The sequence below is a fragment of the Lepidochelys kempii genome, chromosome 5 (genome assembly GCF_965140285.1).
Source record: "Lepidochelys kempii isolate rLepKem1 chromosome 5, rLepKem1.hap1, whole genome shotgun sequence".
NCBI lineage: Eukaryota > Metazoa > Chordata > Testudines > Cheloniidae > Lepidochelys > Lepidochelys kempii.
The window spans coordinates 102,849,453-102,873,583 of NC_136384.1; the positions used below are offsets into that span (position 1 = coordinate 102,849,453).

Consider the following 24,131-nt stretch of genomic DNA (forward strand, 5'->3'; position numbering starts at 1 on the left):
CAGGAGTGAAGATTCACCCTTGACTGACTCTACTCATCAGCAGGTGAAGAGCCTTTTCTTACTGCCAGTGGCTACTCTGATATGATAACGGCCACCTTGACCAACACAGTGGGAATTGAACAGAGGATCTCCAGGACTAGAAGTATAATCTGCTACATCTTGAGCTAGAGCTCCTTAACTGTGGCTGTAACAACTCGTATCCTTTGTGGGTCAGCACAGAGGGGGACCTGTAACACAATGATTGGTGGGTTACATCTATGCTTGAGAATTAAGCTGTTGGTAAAGGCAAGTGAGGGCGGATAACCTCTCTAAAAAAGAGACAAAGCATGGAAACAGACTAGAGAAAAATATCAAGCTTTGCTAGCTTGGCTAAGGCAGGGCCCAAGGTTTGATCAGTTGCTCACCTCCATCCTTCAGAGTCTGTCATTGTTAACAGGCAGACATTTCCTCACTAGCAGAAAAGATACAGCCTCTTAGCAGACAAATCTCCAGCTGTCCAAACCATGGGAGGAAATTATGTACTGATTTCAGAACAACATTGTTATGTGCTTTAAGTGGAATCTTTCTTAGAGCCAGCCTGTTTCATACCACAGACAAGAAGCTTTGTAATATGTAAGCATTAGCTGCCCTGACTCTTCAGTTAGAACCACTTGGGGGCTTTTGCTTTTGGAGGTCTGGCTGGGAATTACTTGCTGTTTTATAGTGAAGCCATAAAAAGAATATAACCACATACTCAAATAAGCAAATAAAAGCACTGCTCCAACTCTTATTATAGCACTGCAGTAATAAAGTTGAATACTTCAATTCTAAATCCTTCTATTCAGCCATTAATAACAGCCTAAAAAATTCCTTTCAAGCTAAAATTTCTCATGCTTTAGGAATACAGGAATTGCTATACCAGGTCCATCTAGCTCAACATCTATCTGTCTCAGATAGTGGCTAGTATTAGAAGCTTCAGAGGAACATGAGAGATCCCTCACAGTGGAGAATTACAGAACAGCCTGCCCATAGGGGAAATGTCTTCCCAAACCCAGTCAGTTATTGGGTCATTTATGTCCAGAAACATGCCTTAAGAAGCAAAATGTAACTGCAGATATTATTATCTGTAAATACAACTAATCCCTTTAAACTGGGCATTTGGGCAACAATGATCTTGTGGCAGTGGGTTCCACAAGTTAATTAAGTATCATGTAAACAAGTATTCATTTTATTGTTTTTAAGTTTGCTGCTTTTTTGATTTAATTGAATGTTCCCTTGTTCTTGTATTCAAAAGTGGATGAACAGTAGGTCGCATTTACCTTCCCTCTACCATACAATATTTTGTATACCTTTATCATACCCTCTCTTAATTAAACAGTCAAAATCTTTTCAAATTTGGTGAGCATTAAAAAAAATAAAAACAAAACAATTAGAAAAAATGAATTTTATGGTAGAGATTAGATTTGAATTCCAGTTTTATCCTAACTTTGCTTCCACCACCTGAATTTTAGAGAATTTGGATATGAAAACCTGCCCCCAAACCAATCTTGGTGCTTTGACTTTTGGCATGGAACCAAACTTGCACAAGATGTGTGCATTATTTTTCAATTCCCCTTCCCACAACTGCGAGGCTCAGGTTCACAGGGCTTCGTCAGCTTCTCTACAGCCTCCTTCCCATTTTCCAAAGGAAGAGAAAGTTGAAGAGAAGCCTCTGATTCCTCCACGTTTTCTCCTTCTTATTGTCCATGGGAGTGAAAGGAATGAGAGTCACTATGGCTTCCCTAGAATCCTGAGCCTGCTGCCCAAATGTAAGGGTCGAAGAGGAGTCTCCTTGTCCAGGGAAACCATCACTCAGACAGAGGAGAAAAAAGTGTGTAGGAGGGGAGCTTAATGTTGAAACAACGCAGACTTGTGTGCATGTGAATGGGTCAGTAGATTCTACATTGAATGACATACCATTACCTATAATGGGACATTTCACCTTGGGAGATGATGGATGTGAGTATTTCTGCAGCTGGAAAACAAGCGACAGCCTTGTTCTGTTATAGCGGTAGAGAAATTTCTGCTGGTGGGTGTGGAATTAGGTAGTAGCAGCCTCCGTTTTTTGTTGTTTTTCCTTTAAAATTTTAATTTTTGTAATTGAATATTAAAAGCAAGAACTATGTTAATGCAACATTAAGGTTGAGAAGTTAATTATTCAAAATGCAGAGAATCCAGTAGTTAAGGTTCTCAGGGTAATACTGTAGAACCTCAGAGTTACGAACTGACCAGTCAACCAGACACCTCATTTGGATCCAGAAGTATGCAAGCAAGAAGCACCAGAAACAAAAACAAACAAACAAAAAAAGCAAATACAGTAGAGTACTGTGTTAAATGTGAACTACTAAAAAAATAAAAGGAAAGCTTAAAAAAAAAGATTTGACAAAGTAAAGAAACTGTTTCTGTGCTTGTTTCATTCAAATTAAGATGATTCAAAGCTGAATTTTTCTTCTGCATAGTAATGTTTTGAAGCTGTATTAAGTCAATTTTCAGTTGTAAACTTTTGAAAGAACCATAACGTTTTGTTCAGCGTTACGAACATTTCAGAGTTACGAACAATCTCCATTCCCAAGGTGTTCATAACTCTCAGGTTCCACTGTGTTAGCGGAGCCACATTGCTCATACAGAATATACAGCACCTCATGCACTACATGGCACAGTGGCCACAAAGCCTGCGGTAAGAACTCCTAAATTCTGTGGCAATATTAATTTCTTGTATCTCCGTGTATGAATTTATTGTATCTCCGGGAAATATCCTGCATTCTCACCCCTTCCACAACCAAACACACGACTATGACTCGTAATGGGCTGTACAATTTACCAATGATTATTCTCAACCATACTTTGTACACTACGCGCCCAGCTCCAAGGGCCTCAGCAGTTACAACATTGCCTAGGTGGTCCAGGACAGATTATCCTTCCCCTTCCTCATGTGTGCCATGAAAGAGGGGAGGCAGAGCTTGTGGTCTGCTTCCCGAGTTCATCATCTCAGCTCCCCAAGCCCCTTGGCAGCATAGTTGTCCAGCCTGCCCTTCTGCCTCCCCCTTCTCCCTACCTGCAACCTGGACTTGAGCATTGGCACCAGCCCTCCTCGCTCCTGCCTTGTTCTATAAAACAGTGATGTGAGCATGCACTGTAGTCCAATTAACTTCCCCTTGTGCAGAACGGTCCAGAGCAAGAGACAGCTGCAGGCAGGTCCCAGCAGGCCAGGGAGACAAAGCAAAATGCTGGGCTCTTGGCTGCAGCTAAATAATTAATTTTGTATGCAGAATTCTGTGTTCTCTTGGAAAAAATGGCACATTTCACGCTTGCATAATCACTAAGGCCATGTCTACACTATGGGTGCGACATTGGCAATGGTGCCATAGCTATGCCATTATAACCCTGTAGTGTAGATGCAGATAACAGCAAAGGAAGAGGTTTTTCCATTGCTGTGGGAACTCCACCTCCCTGAGTAACAGTAGCTAGGTTGACCGAAACATTCTTCCATTGACCTAGCTGTGTCTGCACTGGGAGTTATGTCAGCATAGCTGCAGCATGCAGATGTGACTGTTTTTCATACTCCTGAACAAGATAGTTATGTCAACCTAAATTTTAAGTTTAGACCAGGTTTAAGTCGGTGGGTCCCAGAGTGAGATGGCTGAGGCAGTTCACACTGCTCAGAACCATTATTTCAGGCTCTTTGCACACTCAAACAAGTTTATACTTAGTTCACATTTTCAAGATTATCGTCACAACCATGAAGGCTTGACATTTAATTTTTTTTAAATGGAAATAGAGATTCTGCAGCAAGGGGTGAATTCTGTGGAAAATTCCATGATGGCAGAATACACAGTGTCTTGGCTATATGTAGTGTTTTGTATTATTTCTCCTGTTAAATATTTGCCTAAATATATATAGGTGCCCTGTGACCAAGTTATCACTGCTGTGGTAATCTTCACTCTCCTGCATTTAAATGCTTCCTCTTAACATTGCATTAATGTAGTTATTGGCACTTCCTCAGTCTTGAATCCAAAGAAGCCCCAAACATAGACGGGGAGTAACTATGAAACAGTTTATGAAAATGTGTATATGGTTAGTGTAAGGGGGAAAAAAGGCTTGTAAGGAAGGAGTGTATCAGACCAGAACTTCATTATTATTCATTATTGTCAGTATCATCATAGTGTCCTGAGGTCCCAAACAGGATCAGGGCCCCAATGAGGTAGAAACTATTTATACACATCACTATTAAAGTGCTTCAACAGTGGTCTCCCAACAGTAATCTTCTCAGAAATGTGCTAATAAGAGGATCTGGACTTGTTTTTTAAACAGTGATTTCAATGCTTGTAATAAATACTGGACTGACCCTGCTAGTGGTCTAGCAACAAAAGGCAGCAGAAACTTCCCAATAGCATTTGCCAATATCCCTCAACTCCGACTGAAAGGAACCACTTCTACAGGGAAGAGGAGTCTATATATCATTCACTCCTTGGCCCTTCTCCTAACAAGGATACTAACAATTAGCAGCAATGATGATTGTATTTATGATGAGGCACCTCCACTAGAAGTGGACTGATACTGCCCCCATACAGCAGATGGTTCTAACCCCTTTCAGCCATGACTGAACTAATTGAACTCAAAGTAGCAACCTAGACATGAAAGACACCTTAGCCCAATCGTGCAAGCCATCCCATTCTTCCATCTTCAAGATAAAAGGCAGAGCTGTAGTACTGTTTTCATTATGGGGGAATTAGGTCCATTTATCAGCAACTGAAATCCAGGAATGTTCTTTTGAGGTTTATAATTGGATTTTTTGTGCTTTCCTAATTACTGATATTTCTATTCCTCAAGAAAATTAAACACCTTGCGATACATTAGTGAAATATAGAAGTGTGTATTTTAGTGTGTTGAAAATTATGTAAAATCAGCAAAACTATATTTAAAAATGTCCATAGATATATAGTAAGAATAGAATATTTATATTAAAATTAAAGTGTAATATGTGTACCATTGAATTTATATCAGAAATATGTTTCTACTGAAAAACTATTTACCTAGGTCTCATGCACTATAGTCAGAATTTTGATTTAATATACTAAGTGGAAACCATTAACATCATGCAATATCTGATCAATAATCATTTAGGTAATATTTAAAGATGAAAACTGGATCCCTTTCAGAGGATTTGCTTTTATATCACTGAAATATCTAAAGTAATAGAAACCATAAAGATGGGAGATCTTGTCCCTAACCAGCAATGAATGACTTCTGACTATGACTCATAGTCCTTTGCTACTAAATTAGAAGTCAAGTCCAGTCATTGCACACTAGTTTCACAATATAGAAGATATCAGCTTCCTGCAAAAATATGAGCTTATTTCGGTCGAGAAAGCAACTTTAGTTTTCACCAGAGTTTTCAAAGCGGCAAATGTCAATTAACATGCAAATCAGGGTCCCAGTCCTTCAAGGTGCTGATCTGCTCCTAAGAGGTGCAAAGTGACCTGAACTCTACAAATTCACTGTGTTTGAGGGGCATTTATAAGTTCACTGGAGGCATGCAGCATCTTGCAAGTTCAGCCTGCAAATTTTCATGATTAAATAACTTCCTCCTACTAAACATGCTGAAAACAAATACAAACACATGCAATAGGAGTTCAACCCATATGTATTACACTTCTCAAAAGCAAAGTCAGTCAGCAATAATCAAACTGACAACCTGCCCACTTCAACATGTTGGCAAGTAGGACAAGAATATAAATGCTAGTGAGGCTCTAATAATCATGGCTCCCAAGCCACTTACACAGAGTAACTCAATAATTAGCATTTTCATTCTTATTAAGAAAGCTTCTCCATCTCTCCTCCAACTTCTCTTTTCTCCTTCAATGCAATTTTAAATTGGAGAGACACTATCCTTATTCACAGGCTTGGCAAAATTCCATTATTTTTATTTTTTTGTAATTTCAATCAATAATAGCAATGTTTACTTTAAAACTTTTTTTTAAGATGATCAGTTTAACTTTTCATGGTTGTGCAGAAATTACAGGATTTAAGCATTTTAAAAATTGTATCTATTTAAATTTTTACAATTGCAGGTAATTATTGGGGGTCAGACAATAATTGTTGACAGTAGACATCGAGATTCAAAAGTTAAAGGTTTCTAATGGTCAAAACACAAATTGTCAGCATCAAATGTCGAAAAACACAAAGTAAATATCCCTAAATTAAACTCTAATAAGTTCTCACACAACATTGTGCATACTTTGCTTCTCTGTAAATTTTGATAATCATTGATGGAAATATATTTTTGTTGGTTTGTGTATGTAAAGTGAAATTGATGTTTATTGACTTTAACCAATGAAAATCTAATCCTTCCAAGCCTACTTATTGTTTATAGTTTTCATATAATGGACTTGTGGATAGGACACTTGACTAGCAGTCTGGAGACCTGAGGTTCTGTTACAGTTCTACCACTGATCTACTGAGTGACCTTGGGCAAGTCACTTCATCCCTGTTTCCCCTCCTACTATTTGTCTTGTTTATTTACAGTATAAGCTCTTCTAGGCAGGGACTGTGCCTTATGATGTGTTAGCACCTAACACAACAGGACTCCAGTCTTGGTTGGAGCCTCTGGGCACTACTATAGTACAAATAATACATTTTTAAAAAAGTAAGAATCTCTCTCAAACTACCAGTGAATATAGCAAGGTAAATCCCAGAGGCACAAGTATATACTCTGAGATTAACTTAGAATAGTGGTCACTTACTCTACATTTGTGCACTAACACAAAATATATGTTGAAGTATCATCATAATCCGGCTGTGCTGTTAACAACATTCTAAACAAACAAGAGTAACAATAAAACTACTACTAAACTTAGTAATGTTCAGAGTCAATTGCTTCTCATTTTTAAAATGAATAAAGATAGTCTTACCTCTCAGTGCTGGAGTCGACAGCTGAGAGAGGAGGTAACTGAGATGGTGGGTTGCAGGGACTACCCTGTACATTATGCCCTGGAGAAGGGTGACTGACAGGATGTGATGGTGGACCACCCCCAGCAGCTGTTCCACTCCGACTTGAATGAGTACTGGAGAACATTGTAGCTGAAATCAGAGGGAGAGCAATATTCAGTATCATGGTAGGCACAACATGATTTCAATGATCAGTCAGTACTACCAGATAAGTGATCACCCTTTCTATGAATCATAGAATCATAGAATATCAGGGTTGGAAGGGACCTCAGGAGGTCATCTAGTCCAACCCCCTGCTCAAAAGCAGGACCCATACCCAATTAAATCATCCCAGCCAGGGCTTTGTCAAGCCTGACCTTAAAAACTTCTAAGGAAGGAGATTCCACCACCTCCCTAGGCAACGCATTCCAGTGTTTCACCACCCTCCTAGTGAAAAAGTTTTTCCTAATATCCAACCTAAACCTCCCCCACTGCAACTTGAGACCATTACTCCTTGTCCTGTCCTCTTCCACCACTGAGAATAGTCTAGAACCATCCTCTCTGGAACTACCTCTCAGGTAGTTGAAAGCAGCTATCAAATCCCCCCTCATTCTTCTCTTCTGCAGGCTAAACAATCCCAGTTCCCTCAGCCTCTCCTCATAAGTCATGTGTTCCAGACCCCTAATCATTTTTGTTGCCCTTCACTGGACTCTCTCCAATTTATCCACATCCTTCTTGTAGTGTGGGGCCCAAAACTGGACACAGTACTCCAGATGAGGCCTCACCAATGTCGCATAGAGGGGGACGATCACGTCCCTCGATCTGCTGGCTATGCCCCTACTTATACATCCCAAAATGCCATTGGCCTTCTTGGTAACAAGGGCACACTGCTGGCTCATATCCAGCTTCTCGTCCACTGTCACCCCTAGGTCCTTTTCCGCAGAACTGCTGCCTAGCCATTCGGTCCCTAGTCTGTAGCTGTGCATTGGGTTCTTCCGTCCTAAGTGCAGGACCCTGCACTTATCCTTATTGAACCTCATCAGATTTCTTTTGGCCCAATCCTCCAATTTGTCTAGGTCCCTCTGTATCCTATCCCTGCCCTCCAGCATATCTAACACTCCTCCCAGTTTAGTATCATCAGCAAATTTGCTGAGAGTGGAATCCACACCATCCTCCAGATCATTTATGAAGATATTGAACAAAACCGGCCCCAGGACCGACCCCTGGGGCACTCCACTTGACACCGGCTGCCAACTAGACATGGAGCCATTGATCACTACCCGTTGAGCCCGACAATCTAGCCAACTTTCTACCCACCTTATAGTGCATTCATCCAGCCCATACTTTCTTAACTTGCTGACAAGAATACCTTGGGAGACCGTGTCAAAAGCTTTGCTAAAGTCAAGATACAATACATCCACTGCTTTCCCTTCATCCACAGAACCAGTAATCTCATCATAGAAGGCGATTAGATTAGTCAGGCATGACCTTCCCTTGGTGAATCCATGCTGACTGTTCCTGATCACTTTCCTCTCGTGTAAGAGCTTCAGGATTGATTCCTTGAGGACCTGCTCCATGATTTTTCTGGGGACTGAGGTGAGGCTAACTGGCCTGTAGTTCCCAGGATCCTCCTTCTTCCCTTTTTTAAAGATGGGCACTACATTAGCCTTTTTCCAATCATCCGGGACTTCCCCCGGTCCCCATGAGTTTTCAAAGATAATGGCCAATGGCTCTGCAATCACAGCTGCCAACTCTTTTAGCACTCTCGGATGCAATGCATCTGGCCCCATGGACTTGTGCATGTCCAGCTTTTCTAAATAGTCCCTAACCACGTCTTTCTCCACAGAGGGCTGGCCACCTACTCCCCATTCTGTGTTGCCCAGCACAGCAGTCTGGGATCTGACCTTGTTTGTGAAGACAGAGGCAAAAAGAGCATTGAGTACATTAGCTTTTTCCACATCCTCTGTCACTAGGTTGCCTCCCTCATTCAGTAAGGGTCCCACACTTTCCTTGGCTTTCTTCTTGTTGCGAACATACCTGAAGAAACCCTTCTTGTTACTCTTAACATCTCTTGCTAGCTGCAGCTCCAGGTGCGATTTGGCCCTCCTGATTTCATTCCTACATGCCCGAGCAACATTTTTATACTCTTCCCTGGTCATTTGTCCAATCTTCCACTTCTTGTAAGCTTCTTTTTTATGTTTAAGGTCCGCAAGGATTTCACTGTTAAGCCAAGCTGGTCGCCTGCCATATTTACTATTCTTTCGACACATCGGGATGGTTTGTCCCTGTACCCTCAATAAGGATTCTTTGAAATACAGCCAGCTCTCCTAGACTCCTTTCCCCCTCATGTTATTCCCCCAGGGGATCCTACTCATCAGTTCTCTGAGGGAGTCCAAGTCTGCTTTCCTGAAGTCCAGGGTCCGTATTCTGCTGCTTACCTTTCTTCCCTGTGTCAGGATCCTGCACTCAACCAACTCATGGTCACAGCCTCCCAGATTCCCATCCACTTTTGCTTCACCTACTAATTCTTCCCGGTTTGTGAGCAGCAGGTCAAGAAAAGCTCTCTCCCTAGTTGGCTCCTCCAGCACTTGCACCAGGAAATTGTTCCCTACATTTTCCAAAAACTTCCTAGATTGTCTGTGCACCGCTGTAGTGCACTCCCAGCAGATACCAGGATGATTAAAGTAACCCATGAGAACCAGGGCATGCGATCTAGCAGCTTCTGCGAGTTGCCGGAAGAAAGCCTCATCCACCTCATCCCCCTGGTCCGGTGGTCTATAGCAGACTCCCACCACTACATCACTCTTGTTGCTCACACTTCTAAACTTAATCCAGAGACACTCAGGTTTTTCTGCAGTTTCATACCGGAGCTCTGAGCAGTCATACTGCTCCCTTACATACAGTGCTACTCCCCCACCTTTTCTGCCCTGCCTGTCCTTCCTGAACAGTTTATAACCATCCATGACAGTACTCCAGTCATGTGAGTTATCCCACCAAGTTTCTGTTATTCCAATCACGTCATAATTCCTTGACGTCACCAGGACCTCCAGTTCTCCCTGCTTGTTTCCAAGGCTTTGTGCATTCGTATATAAGCACTTGAGATAACCTGCTGATCGCCCCTCATTCTCAGTATGAGGCAGGAGCCCTCCCCTCACAGACATTCCTGCCTGTGCTTCCTTCCGGTATCCCGCTTTCCCACTTATCTTAGGGCTTTGGTCTCCTTCCCCCGGTGAGCCTAGTTTAAAGCCCTCCTCACTAGGTTAGTCAGCCTGCTCGCAAAGATGCTCTTCCCTCTCTTCGTAAGGTGGAGCCCGTCTCTGCCCAGCACTCCTCCTTCATGGAACACCATCCCATGGTCAAAGAATCCAAAGCCTTCTCTCCGACACCACCTGCGTAGCCATTTGTTGACTTCCACTATTCGACGGTCCCTACCCAGGCCTTTTCCTTCCACGGGGAGGATGGACGAGAACACCACCTGCGCCTCAAACTCCTTTATCCTTCTTCCCAGAGCCACGTAGTCCGCAGTGATCCGCTCAAGGTCATTCTTGGCAGTATCATTGGTGCATACGTGGAGAAGCAGGAAGGGGTAGCGATCCGAGGGCTTGATGAGTCTCGGCAGTCTCTCTGTCACATCGCGAATCTTAGCCCCCGGCAAGCAGCAGACTTCTCGGTTTTCCCGGTCAGGGCGGCAGATAGATGACTCAGTCCCCCGGAGTAGAAAGTCCCTGACCACCACCACCCGCCTCCTTCTCTTGGGAGTGGTGGTCGTGGAACCCCCCATCTCAGGACAGTGCATCTCATGCCTTCCAACCAGCGGAGTCTCCTTCTGCTTTCTCCCCCCAGACATAGACATAGAATGATTTAATGCTAATTCTTAGAAACCAACTTTTTTTCAAATCTTGCTTTCCGTGTGAAAAAATGTCACTGGTCCATAAAAAACAACCCAAATTATGTTATAATGAAAGAAACACTGATTGAGTTTTGAAGATATGCATGTGATTGGACAGTTCACAATGGAGAATTGTCTAAAATCAAAAAGGACAACACTATGGACCCAGTCCTGGGAGTTTTGCTTGAAAAAATACTGCAAATCTGGAGTCTATCATTGTTTCATATTGCAGAACAAGTTGTAAAGCTATAAAGCATAGTTCTTAGAGCTGATCTAAAAACTGATATAAAATATCACAATTAAAAACAAATGTTTACTACTTTTTGAAAATTTGAATACTTTCATAATTTTTCAACAAATAAAAAAACTAGTCACATGCTGAATGATTAACTTAAAATCATTATAGAAATTCCTCCCTCCATGCTAATGAGATGACCTAAAGATCAGTAGCTTCATTTTCAGAGATGCTATAAATGAGGACGCCAGCATTTAGCAACTGTGTGAGGACTGTAGACAATCCTTGTTGTTTTGCAAATTGTCTCAGAGGCAAAGAGTTTCCTTTCAAATGTAAAGCACAGATGTTTTTACTTTTGGCAAAGCAAAGAAACAGTAAACAGGGAGAGGGACACATTAACTTGGTCCCTGACTAACTTAGGTGCTTTTTACCGACATCCGTGTCACGTCATGCAGATGATTTTGAGTGAAAACATAGATACTTAATCTTCATCAAAAAGATAAAGAACAAAAAGTGTATGGCTTAGCTAAACAAAAAGGAGAGGTAAGTCTTCCAAGTTTCTGAGCAGAGGAATTGTGTAGGATAACACAAGATATATGACAGAGAAATTAGATGAAATTAAGAATATTAAAATGTAGGCTGCATATTAAGAAAAATTACCTAAAGGTGAGATCAATTAAACTGGAGAATAGTTTCCAAGGGAACTGATAGAAGCCACATTGCTTGGGACAAAGCTAAATTGGAGAAAGTACTGTAGGGAACAAGCATGCACTGACAGGCATCATAGAGTGACCTAAGAGGTCTTTTCCATCTCCAACATCTATGTTTCTATTTAGAGACCTTAATCTGCTGACAAAGAAAAAAATCTGCTTGTTTTCATCTGAGTAATGTAGGGATGTATAATGTCCCCTTAGCACACATATAAAGAGCTCCCATAACTGTTAGTGTGCCAAATTCTGCTTTTGGATGTACACATACACAACTCTTATCAATTAACAATTAGCCATTGACATATAGATGGACCAAGTCCTGACCCACACACGTAGTGCAGATGTTGACAAGTAAGTTCTATGTTCCCTCCGGAGCTTTCCACAGATCTGGTCTTTCTCTCTCTCTCTCTGTCCTTCCCTATTTATTGCAATAGTGGTGTTTTCTTTGCCCTAAATGGGTTCTGCATTCCACCCCTGCTCTGTCTTCCCTGTTTCTTGATCGTCCAAAAGGAATCCACCCCTTCTTTCCCCACACAGAGTAAGGGAAGCCTGCTGAATACAGAGCCCTTCGCTAATCTCAGCTGTCAATGTCTGGGTGCAGTGGAGTTATGGACTCCAAAAGTGGGCAGAAGAAGGGCTTGGTTGGCTTTATGGATGCTATGGAGCACTGTTTCCATCAGCATCCATGGAAGACAGCAGCCTCCAAGTCATGCCATGTTATGTCACACAGCCTTGACAGCCTCAATGCTACAGGAAAGCTGGGGGCCAGCATTTGGAGCTATGATTTCAGATGCATATCAATAAGAAGATATTTACGTGCATTTCTAGAGCACTCATGGCTGTAGTATCTACACGTATGTCTACACAGCAGCTGGGTGGTGTATTCCCAGGTTGGGTAGACATACAGTACAACTCCGTCTGAGGTCCTAGGTATGTACTCGGATGGCTATTCCAAGCTAACACCCATGCCACCACAGCCATGCTGCTATTTTTAGCATGCTAGCTTGATCAGAGCTAGTGCAAGTATGTCTACATGAGCTATGAATTACACCTTTCAGCTCTTGTGTAGATGTACCCTTAGATCTGAATCTCTAATTTTTCAATATACTGTACAGTATGATAGTAACTTCCAAATTACTTGGAGGGTCCTTAGCATCATTATTTGAGAAAGCAAATCTTTCTGCTGTCAGTTTCTCTTAAGTAATTGCCTTTTGCTGCCTGATCTAAGTTAAGCACATAGTTTGAACAGCATAAAACCTAGTAAACATCTGTGACAACAAACATTCTTCTTATCTCCAATTTACCATAAGCTAGATCTGCATAGAAACATTATGAAAAAGGGCTTTTTTTAACAAAGCGTTCCTCGGTAAAAAAGTATTTTCCTGTTTCTTCAATAAATATGAAACTCAATAGTTTGTATAATACTCCAACATAAATAAAACCCATCAAAAGAAATTCCCAGGAATAAATGTCATGAAAAAGCTGTTGTTCCGCCATGATCCTTAAGAAGCTCAGGTTACGGCATAGTTTCAGATAGATAGTCTTTTGGACTTGAATGTGAACCTAAGATTGAGTTACACCTTTTTAGGTCATCTAATTTTGATAATTATATAGGAAAAATTCAAGCTGCCATTTTCGAGGTCTCATCACAGAAGGATTTACCAACACAAAGATTATCCAACAGGCATCTCTCTTCCTACAGATTTTCTCTGTGTGGAGCTGCATTCTTATGTATTCTATTGACATGCAATAAAAATGAAGTGGATGGAGGGAAAAAGAAACTTGATTCACAAGTAAGAAAAAAGAGAAATAGCATTTTAAAATATTAAAGAATTTATACTTTAAAAAATTCAATTTCTTCTCTTAATGGAGCAAGAACCCTGTAATTTAAAGAAACATGTTTAAAATGCAGAATTACCACCTTTCTTCTCGCAAACTACCAACTATGGTGTAATTTATTACCATGGATTTATTACTGTCAAATCAGTGTTCTGTCAATCTATTTCTGCCCCCAAAATGTCTCTCCTCCTACCCATGCCCACAAAGATTTTGAGGCAGGGTTGAAAATACTTTCCACCTAGAAAAGACAGCATAAGCCTTTTGTTTGTGGTTCAGCTTCAATTAAAGTTGCACATTTGCTAGCATGTTTTTTACTTTTAAATCACTGTATTTAACATTCGATTTGTATATGGAATAATTATATCATCCTTGTGAACAGGATATTTGGCATCAGAAGAGAAAAACAGACATGCCCACCTGGCTGCATTCAGGCCATGTTTCTCCCTTCCCCATGCCTATCTCCCTCCTTTCAGCTCCCCCTTTTGTGTTTCCATGTTCAAAGGCCCAAATCCTCCTCAAAGGTATTTAGATGCCTAATTCCCATTTTATTTCAGTGGGAATTAGGTGCCTAAATATGTTTGAAGACCTGGATCAAAGTCCTTTACAAACATTAATCTTCACAACCTGGGAGTTTGGAGATAATGATACTTACTAACCTTTTTACAGCTAGGGAAACTAGGCAGAGAAGCTTAAGTAACTTTTCCAAAGCCACAGAGGAAGTCATTGGCAGAAGTGGAGTGAGAACTCAGGGCTTCCAAAAACCACTAGACAATATCAAGGAAATCAAATAACAGCTAGCAACATGAACTGAGATTTACAAACCTAGCTTTCTGAGACTTTTTGGCTTTATTCTGACGCTTGTGCCTGGCATTTCTTCACTAAAGATCTTAACACTCACCAGAAATTTGCAGGTTTCAGAGTAACAGCCGTGTTAGTCTGTATTCGCAAAAAGAAAAGGAGTACTTGTGGCACCTTAGAGACTAACCAATTTATTTGAGCATGAGCTTTCGTGAGCTACAGCTCACTTCATCGGATGCATATCGTGGAAACTGCAGCAGACTTTATATATACACAGAGAATATGAAACAATACTTCCTCCCACCCCACTGTCCTGCTGGTAATAGCTTATCTAAAGTGATCATCAGGTTGGGCCATTTCCAGCACAAATCCAGGTTTTCGCACCCTCCACCCCCCCCCCACAAATTCACTCTCCTGCAGGTAATAGCCCATCCAAAGTGACAACTCTTTACACAATGTGCATGACAATCAAGTTGGGCCATTTCCTGCACAAATCCAGGTTTTCTCACATCCCCCCCACCCCCATACACACACAAACTCACTCTCCTGCTGGTAATAGCTCATCCAAACTGACCACTCTCCAAGTTTAAATCCAAGTTAAACCAGAACATCTGGGGGGAGGGGGGTAGGAAAAAACAAGAGGAAATAGGCTACTTTGCATAATGACTTAGCCACTCCCAGTCTCTATTTAAGCCTAAATTAATAGTATCCAATTTGCAAATGAATTCCAATTCAGCAGTTTCTCGCTGGAGTCTGGATTTGAAGTTTATTTGTTTTAAGATAGCGACCTTCATGTCTGTGATTGCGTGACCAGAGAGATTGAAGTGTTCTCCGACTGGTTTATGAATGTTATAATTCTTGACATCTGATTTGTGTCCATTTATTCTTTTACGTAGAGACTGTCCAGTTTGACCAATGTACATGGCAGAGGGGCATTGCTGGCACATGATGGCATATATCACATTGGTGGATGTGCAGGTGAACGAGCCTCTGATAGTGTGGCTGATGTTATTAGGCCCTGTGATGGTGTCCCCTGAATAGATATGTGGGCACAATTGGCAACGGGCTTCGTTGCAAGGATAAGTTCCTGGGTTAGTGGTTCTGTTGTGTGGTATGTGGTTGTTGGTGAGTATTTGCTTCAGGTTGCGGGGCTGTCTGTAGGCAAGGACTGGCCTGTCTCCCAAGATTTGTGAGAGTGTTGGGTCATCCTTTAGGATAGGTTGTAGATCCTTAATAATGCGTTGGAGGGGTTTTAGTTGGGGGCTGAAGGTGACGGCTAGTGGCGTTCTGTTATTTTCTTTGTTAGGCCTGTCCTGTAGTAGGTAACTTCTGGGAACTCTTCTGGCTCTATCAATCTGTTTCTTTACTTCTGCAGGTGGGTATTGTAGTTGTAAAAAAGCTTGACAGAGATCTTGTAGGTGTTTGTCTCTGTCTGAGGGGTTGCGGCAAATGCGGTTGTATCGCAGTCCACAAGCTGAAAATGAAGCCATACCTCCTTCTTTATTAATGATACTCCAGATCACCTGACCAGATGATCTAGCACATTTTAATATTTGGCTCTGAGGTAGCAGCCCGCTGCAGAGTGTTAACTCTATCTTCACTTTGGAGGTGTGGGAAGAGATAAAATGGCAGAAACTCTTCCCAACACCATAGAAAAGCCAACTTGATGTTTCAGTGTGTTACAGCAAGTTACTGGAGAAGGATGCTAGTTGCCAAAAAAGGTCCCCAGGGTTTGAAACCTAGGGCAGGAGGCAGCCTTCAGATTCTGAGCATCAGCCTGAGCCTGAAGTCTATACTGCTATTTGTAATGCCATACTGAGAGCCCAAGTCTGTAGACGTGGGCTCTGAGACTTGCTGCCATGGGTTTCTGCTTTCCGTGTACACATAATATGAGTAGCAAAATAAAATCTGTCCAGTACGTACTGCAATAACTATGAGCCTGCTGTGATACAATATGTAATATGTCAGGGACGTCTGAGGAGAGGTTAAAGTTCACTGTCTAGACCCTTCAGTGTTAGCAAAGGGTCACAGCTGGTTTGTTGGCTGGGAGGCATTTGTTAAGTCCACAGTACTTTCTGATATTGCCAGTGATTGGCAGCTGGAACAATTGATTAAGCACAGCAGTTGAACATATTGGAAATTCTTATTACTTTTGTGATTAAGAGATGGTGAAATCCCCAAAGCAATAAAGTTTGTGATCTGGATTAAAACCTGAGGTTCTTGCTTCAACTGAAGGTCATTATATCATATCCTTGCCTGACTCTTACTTGTTCAGTAGATTGTAGTTTCTTTTCACTTAGGTTTTCTCTTAGCATGAAGAAGGGAAATAGAAATAACACAGTTGTCACTTGTTACTTTGCAATGGTAATGCTAATTCACCAATACACATAAGCTTTCCTTCTCTCAGAAGCTGAATGAAAATCATTACCATAAAAAGAAAAGGAGGACTTGTGGCACCTTAGAGACTAACAAATTTATTTGAGCATAAGCTTTTGTGAGCTACAGCTCACTTCATCGGATGCATGCATGCAATTCACATAGCACCAGCAAACTGCATCCAAGTGGAAATAGCTACCTTAAAGCTACACTAAGAACTAAACTTCTAAAATTCAAAACTAAAGCTGGGGAAGTAAGGGACAAATCTGCACGAAATGTCTGCATTCTGCATAAAATATGTAAGATATTAAAGTTAGTGAGTCCTTGTAAAGTATATGTACAAAATGGGCCTGATCCTGACAATAAAGTTCATTTAATGAGAACCTTAGGTGTTTGACAAATTCAGAACTGGACCTCAAAAAATGTTATTCGACGCCAAGGATAAGGGTCAAATGTAGTATTAGGCCCAAATTTTCTGTAAACATTTAAGCACATGCCTAATTTTATACCCAGGAGTAGTGCACTGACTTTAAACGGAATACTCACCTGCTTAAATATAAGCACAATCATAAGTGTTTGCACGATCCTGGCCTTACCAGAATATTTCAGCTAGATCACACTAAATAGTAACAATAGTAAACAATCCTGATTTGTGAATATATAGCAATGAATAAACACAGCAAGTTTGGTTTTGCTACCATTAATGGCTCACATTATTCATAATTTGAAAGTATTTGGACAACTGCAGGGTATTCATGAAAATGTTTGTGAATATGAAATATTAGCAGGAATTCTTGACTATTGTAATCTCCTAATTCCCAACTTTGACAAATCCCATTTTGCCCCACGTTAAACCCATTCAAAATGCCGCCTATGAAAAGCTTCAGAACAGAAAAGAATGAAATGTCATATTTGAAGAGGTAAAGATGATGTTGAATTTGGCAGGCCCTGGATGTGACCCACCTTTTTGTTCTCTCCTGTAATGCCTCTAGGGTTGGTTAAGTGTGCTCCATTCCCTGCCTCTTCAATAGTAGGTCACAAAAGATAGCAGGTCCTACAAACACAGTGTTTCTTCTTGATTGTAATTAAAAGGTAACAACTGACTTGTTGCCCTGACTACATCATCCCTATCTTTTCATCCCTCTGCTGGCTCCCCCCTTTCCATTGCACAAACACAAACTACTTGTATTCACTTTGATAGCCCTTCACAGCTTAACCACACCACACTTGCCATCTTTTAATTGGCATTGAGCTATTGCTCCCACCTCTGCTATGCCAACATGTCAGCCTTTATCACTCAGAAGGCCAGTTTTCCTACCAACACCTTCATGCTTTCTCCCATATTGCCTTTTATCCACAAAGTCACTATATTGATTTCCTTCTAACTCCTCCTTTGTCATGATGATTAGGCCACTGATGTGCTGTGACAGCTGTGTATGCTTATAATAATAATTGTCTCAGAGTTACCTAGTGCTCCCCTTACCTGTGTGTTGTATCCACCAGTTGCCTCAGATGCCTATTAGCTGTTTGTGGCATCTGTTTGTTATATGTGTGTACAGCATCTAGCACAATGACCCCTGATTGGAGCACCCAGGCACTCTACATTTCAAATAATAATAATAAACCAACACTGAAGCACATGTGTAACATTACTCACATGTATAAGCTAAACAATGTTAGGAACCATTAAGAAAGGGATAGGTAAGAAGACAGAAAATATCATAATGCCATTATATAAATCCATGGTACACTCAGACCTTGAATACTGTGTACAGTTCTAGTCACCCCATTTCAAAAAAGATGTATTAGAATTGGAAAAGGTACAGAGAAGGGCAACAGAAATTATTAGAGATTGGAACCACTTCCATGTGAGGAGAGACTAAAAACACTGGGACTTTTCAGCTTAGAAAAGAGATGACTAATAGGCAGGGCCGTCCCTATGGAGGTGCGGGGCCTAGGGAGCAAATGACGAATCCATCACTTCCAGGACCGACTGTGCCTGAGGCCAGCCAGTTGCACCAGCAGCCCATGGGACCCCCCAAAGTGCAGGGCCCAGAGCAGTCACCCCAATTCACCATACTGAGGGGATGGCTCTGGTAATAGGGGATATGATAGAAATCTATAAAATCATGAATGGTGTGGAGAAAGTGAATAAGGAAGAGTTGTTTACTCCTTCACATAACACAAGAACCAGTGGTCACCCAATGAAATTAACAGGCAACAGGTTTAAAACAAACAAAAGGAAGTATTTCTTCACACAACACGCAGTCAACCTGTGGAACTCATTGCCAGGGATGTTGTGAAGGCCAAGACTATAACCGGGTTCAAAAAAGAACTAGATAAATTCATGGTGGATGGGTCCATCAATAGCTATTTGCCAGGATGGGCTGGGATTCAACCACAAGCTCAAGGTGTTCCTAAGCCTCTAACAGCCAGAAGCTGGGACTGGATGACAAGGGATGGATCACTCAATAATTGCTGTATTCTGTTCATTTCCTCTGAAGAATCTGGCATTGGTCACTGTTCAAAGACAGGATACTGGGCTAGATGGACCATTGGTCTGACCCAGTATGGCCATTCTTACGTTCCTAAGTTAAGCATGTATGAAAGTATTTGTAGGATTGGGCCCTATAATATTACTTAGAACAGTGGTTCACAACACTGTCTTCAGGGCAATGTTGCAAAAATATTCTGCAGAATCTAAAAACTCTTATTACAACAATTCTGTCTTTCCGGTGCAAAGAAAAACTTGCAAATGTGAACAGCTGCAGTAATTAGCTTGCTTCATTTTAGAGCATTGGAGAATGTGCAATTCATGACATTTTCAGAGAGAATTTATAAATTATACATTTTGGTTTATTTTAAAATGTGAAACTGTTGAATTTTTGCCACATATGGCACAATAAACTTAAAAACTAAAAAAAATTCTATATTACAGCATTTAGGATTTTTTAGCATAAGAAATTCTAGGAGATGGGGCACAAAATATTTTAAGATATAGGGATGTAGTAGAAAATACATCATTTATAAATTCTGACTGAAAATTTCATGATACTATAATACTGAATAAACCAGAATGACTAGGATTTTTTTAAATGACAACATAGGGCTAGATCCGTAAAGGGGTACTTACACTGAGCATTGCAACATCTAATATGTAGGCACTCTGCTGCCCACCTGATTCCATAGCTGCAATTTAGGCACCCAGGTTCCTTATACAATGTGTGGGGAGAGCTAGGAACCTAAGAATGGGATTCACAAAAGCCAGTAAGCTGAGTGGGGAGCTGGCTAAGCTAGCCAGTAGGAAATGCAGAAGAAAGTGGTGGAGCCTAAGCCCTGTTTCTCAAAGGGAATTAGGTGCCTAACTCTGATCCAGAAGGAGATGCCTCCCTCCACCTGTGATTCTCAATCATGAATACTCTCCTGGAGTTAGGTGCTTAAGCTGGGCCAGCCTTTTGTCACAAAAAAATTGTAAAAAAAAAAAAATGAGGAGGAGATAGTGATGGTGCCACCCTTATGCCCAAAAACCCAGTGTGCTCACCTAGTATGTGGGAAACCCAGGTTCAAATCCCTACTCTGCCTGATTCAGAGCAAGAATTTGAACCCAGGTCTCTAACCCCACAGGTGAGTGCCCGCACCACTAGGGTGGGTCTCTCTCAGTCTCTCCTGTTGAAGCTGTTCTACTTTGTATAAAATACTTACATACTCATTAGAGCAGGGACTGGAACCTGGGTCTCCCAGGTGCATACCCTAACCATGGGGTTATAGGCTGAGTCTCACTCTCACTCTGGTCCAAGGAATATTTAAGTAACACTCCTGCAAATACATATGCACATGCCTAAATTTACACCTATGAGTAGTCCCATCAACCTCAATGGAACTACTCACATGAGTAAAGTTTTGGACTTGCTTAAGTGTTTGCAGGCTCAGGCCCTCAATTATTCTGAGTCAAAGTCTACTCTGCCTTGCACCAGTGCAACACAGATCAGAATTTAGACCAAGAATTAAATATATACCTAGTGGTGAGGTTAGTCCTAACCATGCAATTCATATAGAAAACAGTAAAAATAACAAGTTTTTCTAAAATCTAGAAGGTTTATAAAAATACATTAAATCTTTACATTTTAATAATTTCTCAAATATTATAGCTTATGAAAAAACATTGTTATAATTATATATTTTATACTATTGTTATTATAACTGTTTTTCTAATCTATAATGCTCATTTTATTTTTTGGATCTGTTTTCACCTTTTTTTGGTAATAAAAGATCCATAAGTGTACTCCACTGTATTATTAGGATGATTATTCTATATTTAAACTTCTTATATCACAAGTCAGAATAGGTTTCATTTTAGGCCTTGATACTGCAAATTTTTATGCATGTGCCTAACTGTAAGTATGAGTAATTTCAGTGAAATCAAAGGGACCACACACACTTAAAGTTAAACACACATTTGTACATGTTTGCTGAATCAGGCTCTTCAAAGGAAAGGGCTTTTCTACACAAAAACATAGTGCACAGCAAGCTGAGGTGTGTGCTATGAAACTTTTAGTGCACGGTAGCAGGGTCCACATGGCCAGTAGTGCATGGAAAACTAGTGCACTGTAGATTCATACAATGGCTTCCCTTGCACTAAGTGTCTATAGAGACAAGCCCTAAGTCACTTTTATGCATGATTATACTTTAAGCCATAAAAATGTGTTAGTCTCAAAGTTTTTCATTTTTGCCATTTCTTAAAAGAAAGAAAAAAATAAAAGAAATGGTCTTGTACAGTTTTCTGAATTAAAAAAAAGACTAATGACTTTACTAGTGCACTACGATGAACCACAAAACTACAGTGGTTTTTTTAAATAAAAAATCCTTTTATCCCATTTTCTAAAGCTAATTAAATGTAGGGCTACTTAGGACCTTTAAATATGCAGGTTAGCTTTACAATTCACGTCTAAATTAATGTTTAGTGGACTAATGGCCTGATTTTCAGAGGTGCTAAGCACCTGAAATCACTGAGAGCTATGGATATCCAGCTCCTCTGAAAGCTAGCTCAGAGCTTTAAAGGGACACCCTCAACATGGAGTTTTTAAATTGACTTATTTGAAATGCTTCCAGTTTCTGACAAAAAACCCTTTAAATATTACATTCTGAATGTAAAATTAAAACATATAAGTGTTTTTTCTGCTCCTTCTGTTGATGGTTATAAATATCTTTTCAGAATGGAAGAAATTGTATATACAGGAGAAAAGTGAAAATGGCTACATACATCGTGCTTTCAAATGCACAAAGTAAACTGGGAAAAATAGAGAAAAAATATATTTCCACTCATTTCTTTCAGTTATAGTTTTCTAAGGCAATACTTGTAACTTGAGTGGGTACAACAGTTCCAAAGAGAGAAGTGTGATTTTTCAAGTTGACAGTATCCCTTCAAGTATATATTTTGTGCATCCCTTAGACGAAAAATAATTTAAAAAATTTCTTGCTTTTAAATATGTATAAACTATTAAAATATCTCCAATTGGTAAAAAGTTTGATGAAGGCCACTGGTAACAGAGACATCTGCTCATGTCTATAATCGGAAAACAGCACAGTCACAGTTCAGGTGATAGGTGATAAACTGTGTAACAGGTTTCAGAGTAACAGCCGTGTTGGGTTTTCTCACATCTGGATTTGTGCAGGAAATGGCCCAACTTGATTGTCATGCACATTGTGTAAAGAGTTGTCACTTTGGATGGGCTATCACCAGCAGGAGAGTGAATTTGTGGGGGGGGGGGGGGTGGAGGGTGAGAAAACCTGGATTTGTGCTGGAAATGGCCCACCTGATGATCACTTTAGATAAGCTATTACCAGCAGGACAGTGGGGTGGGAGGAGGTATTGTTTCATATTCTCTGTGTATATATAAAGTCTGCTGCAGTTTCCACGGTATGCATCCGATGAAGTGAGCTGTAGCTCACGAAAGCTTATGCTCAAATAAATTGGTTAGTCTCTAAACTGTGTAACAGTTTACAGTAAAAGTGAGTATCATCTATTTTCTGCTTCAGATTGTGTCGACCCTTTTTCTCCTCAACTTGAGTGTGGGATCATTTTTGCTGCTTCCATTTGTCAACTGGAACAGTCGCTTCTCTAGGACACCACAGCCAACTTTATATTGCTTTTCCATTCTCTGCAGCATGAATAATTTTAATATTGCCATTCCCTAAAAATCCAGTCTCTCCTTTATTATTTCACTTTTTCATTATCCAGTAGCCCAGATAAGTAGTTAATGAAATAATTTCTTCCAAATGGATTGGGAGGTTGTCAGAATGAAATGACATGGCTTTGTCTATCCCTGACATAAAATCCCCAGCTAATTGATGGGAAACAATACTACCTGTCTTCTGTGCACCAAGAAAAAAGCAAATAAATGTGTCAACTGATTGATAGATGCAGCAATAAATAAATAAATGCGTTAGAGAAACCAGTCTATTAACTAATGAGAAATTACAGCTCATAAAAGCATGATGATTAACTCTTAGTTTACAAGAATTGCTGTTCAGTAGGAAGCAGAGACAAATAGTGAGAAATGAAAAATTACCGATTTCCTCCAGGAATCCAAACAGTCATGCAATATTGCCAACCCCAAGCAAAAATCATGAATCAGACTGTAAAATATCAAGAAATAGGATTGGAAATCAAGCTATTAAAATACATTTATTTTCTTCACTACCCTTTATTTTTTTTTAAAGCCTTAAGGGAGAAGCTACCTGCCCCAAAAGATCTCAGGTTCAAAATTCAAACTTAAATGCACACACAGAAAAATTGCCAGCTTGCAGGGGACTCCACTTTACCGCTCAATCTGGTTTAGCATTGACTCATTACTTATCCTTTTACTTTCTCCCCTCCTGACTCCCTCCACAGTCCCAAGTCCCCTAACTGCTCTCCATTCCCCCCCTCATGTTCTTCTATCCCTCATACACATCTCTTCCTCTATTCCCCATCCACCTCGTCAGTCTCCTCTCATATTTCGCACATCCCTGTTCCTCTTGTGATTATTTCCTGCATCTAGATTCTCATCTCCCTCCTCTTCACTCTACATTACCATCCTGCACCTATGCTCTCCTCTCTTGCCTCCTCACAATCTCCCCAGTCTGCCCCTGGCTCCTCACATCCACACCCTCTCAGCCCACTCCCTGACCCTCAGATCCTCTACCACTTCTCTTCCCTGCCTCCCAAACAGAATCATAGGGTTGGAAGGGACCTCGAGAGGTCTTCTAGTCCAGTCCCCTGCACTCAAGGATAAATATTATCTAGACCATCGCTGACAGGTGTTTGTCTAACCTGCTCTTAAAAATCTCCAGTGATGGA

The 24,131-nt window shown here is 40.7% G+C and overlaps 1 protein-coding gene across 1 annotated transcript in view; it reads right to left on the minus strand.

The window, feature by feature from the left end:
- GLIS3 (GLIS family zinc finger 3) overlaps positions 1 to 24,131 on the minus strand; it is a 267,685-nt gene that overhangs the window by 32,708 nt on the left and 210,846 nt on the right. The window contains exon 8 of the mRNA XM_073345244.1: positions 6,930 to 7,098. Coding sequence (XP_073201345.1) covers positions 6,930 to 7,098 — 169 coding nt within the window. The remainder of the gene's footprint in view (positions 1 to 6,929; positions 7,099 to 24,131) is intronic.